We start from the raw sequence: 13056 nt of genomic DNA on the forward strand, positions 1-13056 counted from the left end.
GGTCTCATGGCTTTATTAAATCAGGCCTAGAAAAGTGTGTGTGTGTGTGTGTGTGTGTGTGTGAGTGTGTGTGTGTGTGTGAGTGTGTGTGAGATTGTTAACCCCTAAGAGTAACTTCATATCTAGTAAAGCTATTTGCAAAATTTTTAAACAAAAAAAAAAAAAATCATAATTTTTCTTGAATATGCTTCTTCACTATAGTGATTCAGATACACTTAATCTCTCACCAAAAGCCCGCAAAACACACTCAGTCTCTGTCAGAGCCTCTCTGCTGTGAACAAAAAGTATCAAAGGCCCTGTGAATCATTGGCAAGGGTTTAGCGTTGGCGAATCAAACACTCCTGATCTCCTACTCTCAGGATTGAGCTGCCATTGGATCCGGGAAAGATCCCTGACTGGAAACACAGAGCACAGGGAAAGAAACGGGGATTTAGAAAGAGAGGAGAAACAGAGATTTAGGATGGCAAGAAGAACCCCCCCCCCCCAAAAAAAAACAAAACAAAACAAAAAAAAACCAAGAAGGCACAGGCCTCTCACCTGAGTCATGACAAACCAAATCCCCATGCTTAATTGGCCACTCAAACACTACTGGGTCATTCCCCATGTGTAAGAAGTGCCACATGGCTGGAGTAGTCGGGGTACGAGGCAGGAACGGAGAGGCACATGGAGAAGAGAGAGGAAATGGAACAGAGGGTTTAGCGCCTCCGTTTGCCAGTGTTTCTTCCCTCTATCTGTTTGAGAGGGATGGGTAGAGTGTGCCATGCTGCAGTTGGCCCAGAGCGTGCCAAGGACAACAGGGCAGTATTAACCCCTGAGTGGTGCAGAGCTGAGCAGGCAAAAGCACGAGCTTTAATTACTCTGAGCTACATTCTGAACTGGCCTGGGGCTCGCTCCGGTCGAGAGAAGGACTAGATCTCTAATGGCTCCCGATTCTGAACCCGCCCCCCGCGGAGCCAGATTTGAGTAGTTACTGTTAAATCAAATTTAAAAAGTCACAAATTGCTTCTTATGATCTAACTAATGAACTGAGACTCGTGCATGTTTTCCATATTCTAAGTGTAGAGTAGGGAGAGGTTCATTAAAGAAAATGGCACAGTGTTCGCTCAAGGATACACAGCGGTCTCCCCATCAGGAGCCAAACACGTGACGTTCAAACCCCTTAATTAAAAGGAACATTCCTGCATGCTTGTTGGAGTTCAACAAAGTGTGCACACGCTCATGGGTACGTATACACACGCTGTCTCACACACACAGACGCGCAAACACCAGTGTTTATACGCACTCAAACTCCTCCATGCAAACCCATCTCACTCCATTAAATTGAAATTAGATCTGATATACAGAGTATGTCTTCTAATACTGAGGGTACAAAGAAGCGACGTAAGACTTGTCAAACTGACAAGATCAATCAATAACATAATCTTTGATAATGATCTACAAGCACTATGAGTACCATTAAGGAAAAGATACACTACGATTATTCTCAACCGGTTATCAGGCAAATAGCTCCCAACTGTTCATTACGGATATAAAATGCAAGAAATTTCTGTGACTAATACCATTCAGTGTGATTTCACATAATGGAAGAAAGGCAACCAAATCATCAGGAATGAATGAATAATTAATCTGGACTTTGTTCCAGTTCATCAAAGATTGTGGGCGCTAATCCCTTTCTTATATAAATAGCTCTTTGGTGTGGAGGGTAGCTGCCGCATGGAGCTCTAACCCTTCTGTCCCTGAAGCTACAGCCAGGATAAGCTGTGTGTTGGATAGGCACATCGGGCTGCCTAAGGCCTGCCGCTGCGCTGGCCGCCAGTACAGATGGAGGGCAGGGATGGGCAATGCCAGCTTGTCAGTCGGATTAAAACGACTCATTTATTCACTGAAGTATCGCGTAAAGCGACTCGGCCAAAACGGGGTGGCTTGGGGGGGGGTGTGGGGGGGGTGGGGGTGAGAAGGGGGGAGGGGGGGTAAGTGGGTGTAGATTTGAGGGGTGGGTAGTGGACAGTTTGAAAGTGAGAGCTGTACATAAACTAACTGGCCCCTAGTCCTCTCTCCATCTCTCTGAGCGCACTTTTTTTTTTTTCCCCATTACTTATCTTTCTGAGTCTGCCAGAAGCCATTACCGCGGTGTACGGAAGGTGGCCAGCAGGGTGGCGTCCTCCAGCGCCTGGGTGACAGATTGCCGCTCGGCATTGGTGGCGGAGGAGGCGAGGGCGAAAGGCGATTGGCTCTGATGGTCAGGAAGAGGGCGCTGAGGGATGGCAGAATGAGAGGAGGAGAAAAGAGGTGGGGGGGGGGGGGGTTGTGGTGAGAGCGAGGATGACAAGACCTGGCTGCGTGACCTTTCGCATTAGGTGAGTTACTTAAAGGGCCATGAACTCTGTTTTTTCTGAGTGACTTTGGCAGCGGAGAGCGATCCGCACGGCCAACGATGTGCAGATGCCAGGGCAATGAGAGTGCACGGGCTGACCCGCGGCTCGAAGCCCAGCTGCCCCTTTAGAGAAGTGGCTAGCCTGGAAAAGGACGGTGAAAAGGGGTCATCGACAGGATTCAATAATGGACGTCCGTTAAACGTGTTCGTCTCAGAATGGTCTGAACAACCACTAAGATGTGTCCTTTTCTTTTTTTTTTTTTGTCTTTCGGTTTTTGCACTGATGTTGCAAACTTTTAAATGATGTCAAATGATTAAATGAACGAACTTGACTGGAAAACATTATATGTTTGCCGGACTTTTATGTTTTTAGTGTAGAAAGGCTAAAAGCATTGGCTCTACATCAAGCACCTCTGCCACCTCGTCAGAGAAAAGACATTTAGCGCCTCTCACCATCACAATGTCTCCTAAAACTCAAATAAAGGGTTTTCAGATATCGCTCTTTTAGCTTTAAGTGAAGGCTTAAAGCTAAAAGAGCGATATTCGAGTAGGTCGAAAAGAGTTGTAGCAAAAGAGAGTTTTGTGAAGATAAAGCCATTGTTAAATCGCAGCCTTCGCAGCGTGTGATGCGGAGCAGAAGCTGGGCAGTAAGAGACGGAGATGTCAGAGACAGGTCAACGGTGCGTTCGCTCAATGCCAGCAACTTTGTGTCCCTCAAATCCCACTGTCTCGTGTCACCGGCAGGCCAAAAGAGAGGGAGCGAGAACGAGAGAGGTAGACAGAGCAAGACAGAGAGAGAGGGCGCGTGTGTGTGTGTGGGGGGGTGGGGGTTGTGGAGGGGTGAAGCTTGGAAAGGTTTTATCGGGTCTAATTACTCCCGATAGCTGTAATTTACAGGTTGACAGCGGGGGGAAATCGGCAAGATTCACACTTCTGCGGGTCAGCATCTGTCGCCATTACGGCGCGAAGGCACACACCGACGGACGGTCAGCGAGCCGGAGGAATGGTAAACAACAAACCGCGTGTGACAGATTAGCGGCACGAGCTAAAGGACCTTCCACTGACACATCATTTCTCTCACTCCGCGAGTTTGTTTCGCGGCAGCTGTCACCAATAAAACGGAGAGGCAGGAGCTTGGTGTAGGAGGGGGTGCTGCTGGTGGCTTTTGTTCCAGTTCCAGGGAAATGGGTGGTGGTGTTGCTGCAGTGAGAAAGGGAGAGTGGAGGAGAGAAGGGGGGGGGGGTGTGTGTGTCAGAGAGTGACCTGTTTAACAGTATGGCCTTAGTTTACGGAGGAATATTCATAGGAAAATCAGGGCACCGTTATGTCGTACGGAAATTTTCTGCTGACTTTTTCATAATTATATCCTCGGGTTCTTTTTTTGGGACCCGCGTTACAAATTGCAGGTGTCACCTTGATGTGGTACTTAGAGTTGCATTTGCAACAGCGTGTGTGGCACAGCGTATAGCATAAGAGGAAGTAAGAACTTGCCAAGATAATGTGAACTCAGTAAAATCCTATTGCTCATAGTGCCCTGCCAGGCCAAATCCCTCCTATTGGGAAGCTGAGCCAGTCCAGTCCAGTGCCAGCCTGAGGTAGTGTTCTTCCCCTCTGAAGCTCATTGCTTGGCCAGGCCATGATCCACATACTCTCCCCTCTCACATGTATTCTGGCAGCCAAACTTTTCCTTGACCTCCCCCTGAAGGACATCCTATCTCTGTTGTCTACCTGGGTTTGTACTATCAGACTTGCCCCCACAAAGAACTATACATCATCTCAAAGTTGGTTCAATGACTAAGATTAACTATGTTATTTACCGGACAGGTAATGGTCACTTGTTGATTGATTTAAGTCAATCCACTGTGCGAATGATAAGATGTTTTTAATGCACTTAAATTGAAGATATTTATCCAATGTTGACAACAGAAGTGGTTCTTGTTGTTTCAGTAAACAAAACTTCCTTGTCAAGGACACTCTCCAGTTTTGGGTGAGATGCAGTCTTCACAGCTGTATGCATTTTGGCCTTCCCCATTGGAGAGTTCACGCAGGCCTCCATCACTGCTGTCCAATCACCAAACCCATCCATTACACTGTCCGGCTGTACGCGTAGCCCTGGCATCGGACCTGTCCTGTGTAGTATCTAACAGCAGAGTGGCGGCTGTGTATGCCAGCCTCCAGAGCCCCCAAGTTCCCACAAGTGCCATATGGGCGGCCCAGCCCTGTTCCATTAACACAGGCGAGACAGGGGTGAGAGCAGACCTGGGCCCTGGTCCTCCTGGTCCTCCCCTAGCACTGCCACAGGGCATGCCCTGCCCACCACCAGCTGCCAAGACCAGGTCACAGGACAGTCATGACTCGCTCACAGCTCACAGACACAATGGAGTAGGAACACACAGTCAGCTTTAATCTCACACTGTATCTGCTAACTAAACTCATCTACCCACGATAGCTGAAAAAGGGACTGCTGTGTGATTGAGAAATATCATGCCCTTAATGGTAGAGCGTTTTCAGACCGCAGGAAAAGGAGTAAATGTGAACGAATGGGGAGACTTGAAGAAAAGATGTCCAAAGATCCAAATATGATTGGAGAATTCTACGATTGACTACTCATACTGTAAACAAGTACGTACTGTTAAAGAGTTTCTAGGCAATGAGCAAAAATGAAGCGGTTAAAGCTTAAAACATGTTGAACTGCGCACTGATTGAGGGAACTAAATTTCTCCACCTGTACTAACAGAGGGAGAGAGGAAGAGAGAGAGAGAGAGAGAGAGAGAGAGAGAGACAGACAGACAGAGAGAGAGAGAGTGCGAGGGAGCAAGAGAGAGATGTTCAGTGTCTCGCATGGGAATGTCACTGTGCGTCTCAGCCTGTACCTGCCACAGGACCTGGGGCCTTTTTTAATTAATCATTACAGAATATGAATTATTAATCTATTATCACTATGCATACATTTGGATTGCTCATTTGTCTCCCTGTCTTTCGTCCTCTGCATTCACATTTCTTTTAATAAGCCACAATTCTTGGGAGAAATAAAAGCAGATTAACATTAAAAAAAGTTTGCTATCGGTCTAATCAAACGTCAAAGATATTACCTTCTACTGCTATTTGACAATCCCACCTCAAAGATAACTCATACAATCAGTATCAATCCATGGCAAACTCTCACCTCCAACCAACATAAATACTGCATTTATGGTGAATTATATAATGTTTAAGAAACACAGTAAATATGGTTGTATGGTGGAGAGTTGTTTGAATGTACATTTGCACTCTATAAACAACTGTTTACCTTATCCTGGACCTGGAAGTGGAAAAAAAAAGTGGAGAGCAGGAAAAATGTGCTTTAGGCCATAGGCATGCATATCTAACATTACAAACTCTACACACACACATTCTTTAATGCCCTTATGCCCCTATTGGTCCACCGGCTGACGAACCATACATACAAATCAGATATTCCTGATCTAAACTTGTTGTTCATTGTTTCTGATCTAAACAAGCTGCTCGTTCAACGCTGCGTGTGGAGCTTGGGGAATGACTCTCTAAGAATAGATTGCAGAGTGCTGTGTGTCACACTGATCAAAAATCATTGGGTTCTCATTGAAGGGGGATTTGGATTTGGTCTCGCTGCGCTGCCCATGACGACGGGCAGAGGGGCCCAGGGCCCGTTCCCACCCACGCCCACCCCACGGAGGCCCCGGCTCAGGAGGACACAGCAGATCTGAGCGAGAGCAACACCTGTCAGGTAAGCCTTTTCGCAGTTGAAGGCACACAAGGTATGCAAAAGCCCTCTGCTCTGACTGCTAATCTCTGATGTGCCGTCCTGCGGTGCACCGCCAGCCTCCTCTAGGAGCCGTCGGGGTCCGGGGGCAAGGCAAAGTTTCAGTTTCCGTGTCTCAGACTGCGCCCGAGCCTTTCCCGGCGGAATGCGGAGGGATGCGCTGACGTGCTCTAAATACATTTCATTATCACCATTATGATTATGTCACTGATTGCGTGTTTTTCATAATACGCCGCAACATCTCTCCCCTGGGTGGTGTCTGCGCAACTGAATGATTAAAACACGTATGACGAGCCATCCATCAAGATGTCCCAATGGGGTTCATGCAGAGTATGTGTAAAAAGCTCTACTGAGAAGAGAGCAAAGAGGAGACAAAATATACAGACATGCAAGATGCCAACTGTAATTCCTAAACACACTACAATTGCCTTACTACAGCCTGTCCGTGTTTACTGAAAATATAATTTATCAAACAAATGAGAGTAATTTCATGCACCATTAATTAAGAGAGCTTGAATCCGCTCATGCAATGTATGCAATGTTAAGGATGTTTTGGAGAACACTGGAAACATCGCACATCGCAAATTCCAGGGTTCTAGTTTGACTGCCAAGTCGCGTCATTTTGACCTGATTAAGCAAGTACAAATAGGATATGAACATCTGAGTCCACAGTAATTCAATCAAAGTCTGTACCACCCCTGAAACCACAAGTCTGTGAGGCTTTGTTAGAACAGACCAGCTCACAGACAAGGACTAAATCTAAAAGACAGTGTTTGATGAATGTTTAATCCAACAATCCCATTCACGTCTAGTTGAGACTGTCTCGAGTCAAAACCCACAACACATGCACAGCAGGTTCCTAAAATATTTATAAAATACATGCTTCATTGTGACAATAATACACCAAGGTATGCATTTATTTATTAATCCGATTATTGAAACAAATGACAGAAAAACGGAGACATTAAAATATTTGTGATGCCATTATACATTTGTCTGGCAGATTTGTAGCAATTTGTTTCATTATTAAAAAAAGAAGAAAAACCTACTTTACTCAATGCTGCTGATGTCACAGCTGCCTTAGTTAAATAAAGAGGAAGCATTCTGTGTACAAACAGACTCTAAGAGATGAACGGTATAAAAACTGACCAACTGTCTGATCACTCTGATCTAGATAAATTATACTTACATACAACATACATTATACATTACTCTGTGGTAGGGTTATTCTACCACATCAAATGTGACAGCTGAAAGAAAACATTGTGAATTGTAAACAAAAGAATCACACACACATCCTAATCGATGTCTCCTTAACACACACATGACTTTGAGGGTAAGGGAAATAACTGATTCTTCTGTGATAAGAGTATGACTCAAATTTTAAAATAAACCACCAGGAATATTTGCTTGGTCCACTATCTTTCAGCCAGAGGTGGCAAAAGTAAAAGCAGAAGTACTCTTGCTAAAACGAACAAACAAACAAACAAACAAAAAACCTTTAAGTAGAGATAAAATATCCCTCCTAAAAAATACTTAAGTAAAATAGTCACTCACTTACAATTTACAACTCTGCTTGGAGTATTTTTTTTTATTTTTTTAGCAAGACTACCTTTACATACACACACACACACACTAAAAAAAATCTGCAACTCAAATTATTCCTCTCACATTCTTCACATTCATTTCAGTTAATTGAGAGTTTGACCACCCGAGGGCAGTTTATACAACCCGACTTACTGTCAAAGAATAAACCATACAGACAATTGCACAGTACATCTTGAATATGACGATTTCACATTCTCAGGTGCACACTCATTGGGAGCTCCGACATTTGAAGAGAGCGCCCACTCATTTGTGGATTTTTTGCGTACTTGGCAACCCGGACCTTGTTGTCTTAGCTCAAAGACAAGGCCCTCCTCCTCCGGTGCCGTAACTTCCTGGAGACGGAGTTTATTTTCATACCGAAAATGGCGGCTTCTTCACCAAATCGTGTCCCCGATGGAGGAGAGGCCGAATCTGCTCCCGAACCAGAGCCGGATTCCGACCCTTGGGTCGGACTCGGGCCGATCGTGAAGAGAGAACCGGCTATTAAACTGCTGAGTCCAGCCAGCGGTCTGGAGCCCCTCGCATGGTCGGAAGACCACCGTCTCTCGGCCTCCAGCACAAATAGTATATCTATAATGGAGTTGGTGTGCGATGTAAATGGCTATAATCAGGATTTGGTCCTGCACCGGACTTGTATTCCTGTGCCGGACACTTTTTTTGAACTAAAGGTAAGATTTGCCTCGGGAAGTTGATGCGAGAGTTGCAGCGCTTATGCGCCACTCTGTTTGTGTTATTGTTATGGGGGATGTGCGTGTTGGGGGAGAGGAATTACGCGTCACTCTCTGATGGGAAGCTGACTACCGAAGCATGCTCTGTTTGTGCGTCTCTGTGTCGAACTGCAGGATTTGTTACAGTTACGTCTGTTTGTTTTCTGACTGAGCAAATACCATCCTCAGAGAACCTGCCTATATGTAAAGGGTAAAAAAGAAAGTGCACTCATTATTAAACCTACATGTTGTTTGCAATAACGAACAGTCTTAGTAGTCGACATTGTTTGTACATACATTGATATTCTCAGCTGTGATTTAGCACTGATATTGCATCGCTTCATTTGACTGATCTTTTTTTGTGTGTGTAGGTAGGGGATGAGAAAGAGGTGCAGAAGGCAAGAGACAAGTTCTCAAACCCCAAGGATCCAGCAGTTAGTCAGTCTTTTATAATGGACAGAGTAATAAACCCTCAAGCAGGACCACTCCGCGGTGTTAAGTACACCAGCTGGTCTCCTATGGGCTGCGATGGTTATGGTCGGTGCTTGCTCGCCTCCCTCACGTTAGACAGCCGGCTCACCATCTACAGCAGCCATAAACGTTTACAGTGGACTCCTCTGGTGGACCTCACAGAACTGTATGGGGAGATGCTAAAATCCAGGGGTTACTCCTCACAGCCGGGCGAGTCGTCCCCGAGCTTGTTAGACGATTTAGCCGAGATGCAGCGACGCTACCGAATGCAAACGCCTGTCCGCATGGAGTGGTCGAGTTTGTGTAACACTCAGCACGTTCAGACCAATAACAAGTGCAAGGATATTGGCACAGTCCTGTTAGCGGTGCTTATGGAAAACGGAGACCTGGTGGTGTGGCAGTTCCGTTTGCCCCTCCAGGGAAAGGACTGCGTTGTGTCTTGCAACACCATCAAGTCGGGAGTGTCCTCCCCCAGTGTGCTGGCCTGGTGGGAGTATGAGCACGGGGGACGTAAGATGAGCGGTTTAATAGTTGGCAGTACAGTGGGACCAGTAAAGATTCTGCCAGTAAACCTGAAAGCTGTGAAAGGTTACTTCACCCTAAGGCAGCCTGTGGTGCTATGGCAAGAGACGGATCAGATCCCTGTTCACAATATCAAATGCATTTCCCTCTTCCATCCCCACCAAGGCTGCAACTGCAGCCTGGTGGTGGCTGCCAGAGGCTCCTACCTCTTCTGGTGCCTGCTGCTCATCACTAAGGCCGGCCTGAACGTCCACAACTCACACGTCACAGGGCTTCACTCCACCCCCATCATCTCAATAACTGCCAGTCGCCAAGGGGGCTCCGTCTACACCTGCTCTATAGACGGCGCGGTCAAGAAACTTACTCCCGTCTTCACTGACGTAGCGGTGATGTTCAAGCAGGAGGAGATTGTGCTGCCGGAGGGCGTGGCAGGGCGTCGGATGCACGGCATTGCGGTCAGTCCCCACGGAGCCTACTTGGCGATGGTTTCCACAGAAGGCATGTCCAACGGGCTTCACCCTCCTACCCGCACCTACCAAGTCCAGTTTGTGACGCTGAAAACTCCAGACGAGGCCGCGGCGGAGCTGCTGGAGTCCCAGGTCCAGAATCTCTTCAAACAGGCCGACCTGCTGGACCTGGTGCGTTGGAGGGTACTGAAAGACAAATGCATCCCGCCCATGTTACAGGAAGAACTGGACGACAAAGTCCACACCTCGGGTTGCAACTACCTGTGGCGCTTCAAGCTGTTCCTGCTGCGTGTGCTTCACCAGTCCTTGCAGAAAGCTCCGGTGGAGGCCCACTGGAGGCCCACACATGAAGACAGTAAGGTGCTTATCGAGGATGAGGAGGGGGAGGCGCAGGAGAAGACGACCGAAGGCTCCGCGGATCCGAAGCCGTGCGACACTGAGGGAAGCTCCTCTGAGGAGCAGATGAGTGAGATCATAGCCTGGATTGAGGCGGTGGAGTCTCACCTGACCCGAGAGCACATGAAGAGGGTGTTGGGGGAGGTGTACCTGCACACGTGGATTGCTGAAAACACTAGCATCCCCACAAGGGGAGTGTGTGACTTTCTCTCCAGTGACCCCACGTGCGAGGACCGGGCAGCTAAGGTAAAAATGAATAAATAAATAAAAATGTTTTTGTCCTGTTACATTCATTCTGAAACATGTACACTGCAATGGCATCAAACACAACAATGCCAACCCTAAGAGTTAGGCCTAATAGGTGTATCTGTGTTTGGTACCTGCGAGGTTGTTATTGGACATAAAGGTGTCTGATGATTATAATAATCCTTGAAGTGGACTGTTGTGATCGTTTAAAAAAAACATGGCTCTTTCAACAACCTTATGTAGCTTACACGATGCCTATGCTCGAAATGATCATTTATTGATGTTGTTTTATAAATATATTCACAGTTTTCTTGAATTCATCATTTATAGATGTTACTGTAGAACGCAGTTGCTTGTATTGGTAAAAAAAAATCAGAACATGTCAGATTGTCAATATGTCAATTTTCGGCCAGTGCACAAAGTATAAAAATGACTGAAAAGACAAAAAATGATAAAATATTTTATCCATTGCTTGAGTTCTTAAACCTAAAAATCACCACTTCCGTAGGTTCTGATAGGCCACTTACTGAAGAAGATGAATAAGCAGACGTTTCCAGAGTACTGCAGTCTCTGTAAAGAAGTACTTCCCTTCAACGATCGCAAACAGGCCAAGTGCAGCAACGGACACATCTGGCTCAGGTACGACCGATTCTGAACTCCATCTTGCCTGGCTGTGGCTGTGACATCACCAATTCATCCATTTCCTATTACCCTACACCATGTCCATGAACGCAGGGACAAAATGCCTTCACTTCATTAAGGATGATGAGAGACTGAGCCTCGTAACTGGAGAGTTGCGAGGTTCAAAGCCTAAGCACGAACATTCACTGGTAATGTTGATTTGCCCCTGAGCAAAGCGCTTAACCCCAGGGCTGTTCTGCAGGCATGTCATCCATGGCATCCATCAAAATAAGTTGTTCTGCATAACGTCATCAGATAGATCAACAATTTTGTAACACCTCTCTCGTGCACCTTCAGCTTGACGCTACAGCTGTACAATTACTGATTTGTAGACTATGATTTGTTGACTTTCTCAGTTGCCAAGTGTTTATGAGGCATACACTGAGATAAAAGATCTGGGTATGTGTAATCTCTAAAATATTAAGAGACTATTCAGGTGTAGCCGTAGCCGTAGCGTATGCGTGGACTCTTAATATATATTTAAGTTTCAAATGCCTGAGAGCAACTGTTCAATGTCCTGTGTAGACTGATATATTATATACAAATACAAAGAAAGAGATTATACACTGCCTAAACTCGATCTTTCATTCACTTTCATTGTAAGTGGTATGAGTATAGGAATTGTCAAAGCCACCAAAATAATTATGAAACAAATCAGTGGTTGAAATTTTGTGACCTCGAACATTTATATTTGTGTACGTGAAATATATTTCAAAGCACTACATGTTATGCATTCGATTGAATGGAGTATAGTGCCCCTAAAGGTTAGTTGGGTAAGTGCTTGGTAATAGTTGGAGGGCTATCAGTGTCATCACAGCCTAATGCACAGCCTATGACTGAAGTCTTCCCTCCTGTTACCATTACCCCCATTGTCTCAAGCTCCAGAATCTCTCTTTCAGGTGCATGCTGTCATACAGGGCCTGTCAGACAGCCACATACCGTCGCTGCCTTCTCCAGGACAGCATAGCCAGACTCCCAGTGCCTGAGGGTAAGCCCTGTTTTCTCTATCTCCATCTCTCATAGCACACACAGTAACGCCTGAAAACCACTGGGAACACGCTCCCATATCAGCTAATCAAGCGCCGGCTCATACCCCAGACCGCGACGTTAGCCGATCACATTATCCTTTTAGCTCGACTCGTACCTGTGCCATAAAAAAAAAAAACGAACACTACATCTGTCTGCTTGATTGAAGTTTTGATGTTTTTTATCATGAAGAAGTATTCATCTCTTTTCTGTCTTTTTTTTTTTTTTTTTCCTTGAAACCCCACTCCTCTCTCCTCACCTGCAGATCCTGACTGGATAAAGAGGATCCTGGAAGGGCCCTGTACGTTCTGTGACTCACCGCTCCTCTAGGCGAATGGACTCAAGGTGGACGGGGGGGGGGGGCGGGTTTATGATGCCTAAGGCCGTTGAAACGCATCGTATTCCCAAAGGAATTTTTTTTTTTTTTTTTTGGCTGGTTTTGACGATCAACATATGAAGATCAATATCCTTCAGTACTGTTTTAAAAAAATAAAGGATTTGAATTTTCAATTCTCGCTCGTGTTGTAAAGCCATGGTTCTTCCAGGACAGAGAAATTAAACTAACATACCCTTATTACAGAATAGATTAAGACGATTAATTCATGAGTTAGTTCCTCTCTTGTTCTTCTCCTCATCCTTCTTTCTTATTCTGTACAATTCAGTCGCAAATGATAACTACCTTTTTTTTTTTTTTTTTTTTTCAGTTTCTGATATGGTTCCCCTTCATAACAAATGCAGGCACTTCCTGAACTCTACTGTTTAAGTATATGTTTCCTT

At 45.6% G+C, this 13056-nt stretch overlaps 1 protein-coding gene across 1 annotated transcript; it reads left to right on the forward strand.

Annotated features, from left to right (window-relative positions):
- The first annotated feature begins 8125 nt into the window (after positions 1 to 8125).
- gtf3c4 (general transcription factor IIIC, polypeptide 4) lies at positions 8126 to 12624 on the forward strand. Its single transcript, XM_030769849.1, has 5 exons — positions 8126 to 8431; positions 8842 to 10572; positions 11081 to 11211; positions 12153 to 12241; positions 12545 to 12624. Exons 1-5 carry the CDS (start codon positions 8126 to 8128, stop codon positions 12607 to 12609), a joined length of 2322 nt encoding a protein of 773 aa, XP_030625709.1. The 3' UTR covers positions 12610 to 12624.
- Positions 12625 to 13056: the final 432 nt, after the last annotated feature.

The sequence above is a fragment of the Chanos chanos genome, chromosome 3 (genome assembly GCF_902362185.1).
Source record: "Chanos chanos chromosome 3, fChaCha1.1, whole genome shotgun sequence".
NCBI classification, from domain to species: Eukaryota; Metazoa; Chordata; class Actinopteri; order Gonorynchiformes; family Chanidae; genus Chanos; species Chanos chanos.

What these genes read in the sequence shown, in the direction of transcription:
- gtf3c4 (XM_030769849.1), top strand. Translation starts at nt 8,126, where the DNA reads ATGGCGGCTTCTTCACCAAATCGTGTCCCCGATGGAGGAGAGGCCGAA. An exon ending in GCGAGGACCGGGCAGCTAAG is followed by an intron (nt 10,573 to 11,080) that starts GTAAAAATGAAT and finishes CCACTTCCGTAG; the next exon opens with GTTCTGATAGGCCACTTACT. An exon ending in CAGACTCCCAGTGCCTGAGG is followed by an intron (nt 12,242 to 12,544) that starts GTAAGCCCTGTT and finishes CCTCACCTGCAG; the next exon opens with ATCCTGACTGGATAAAGAGG.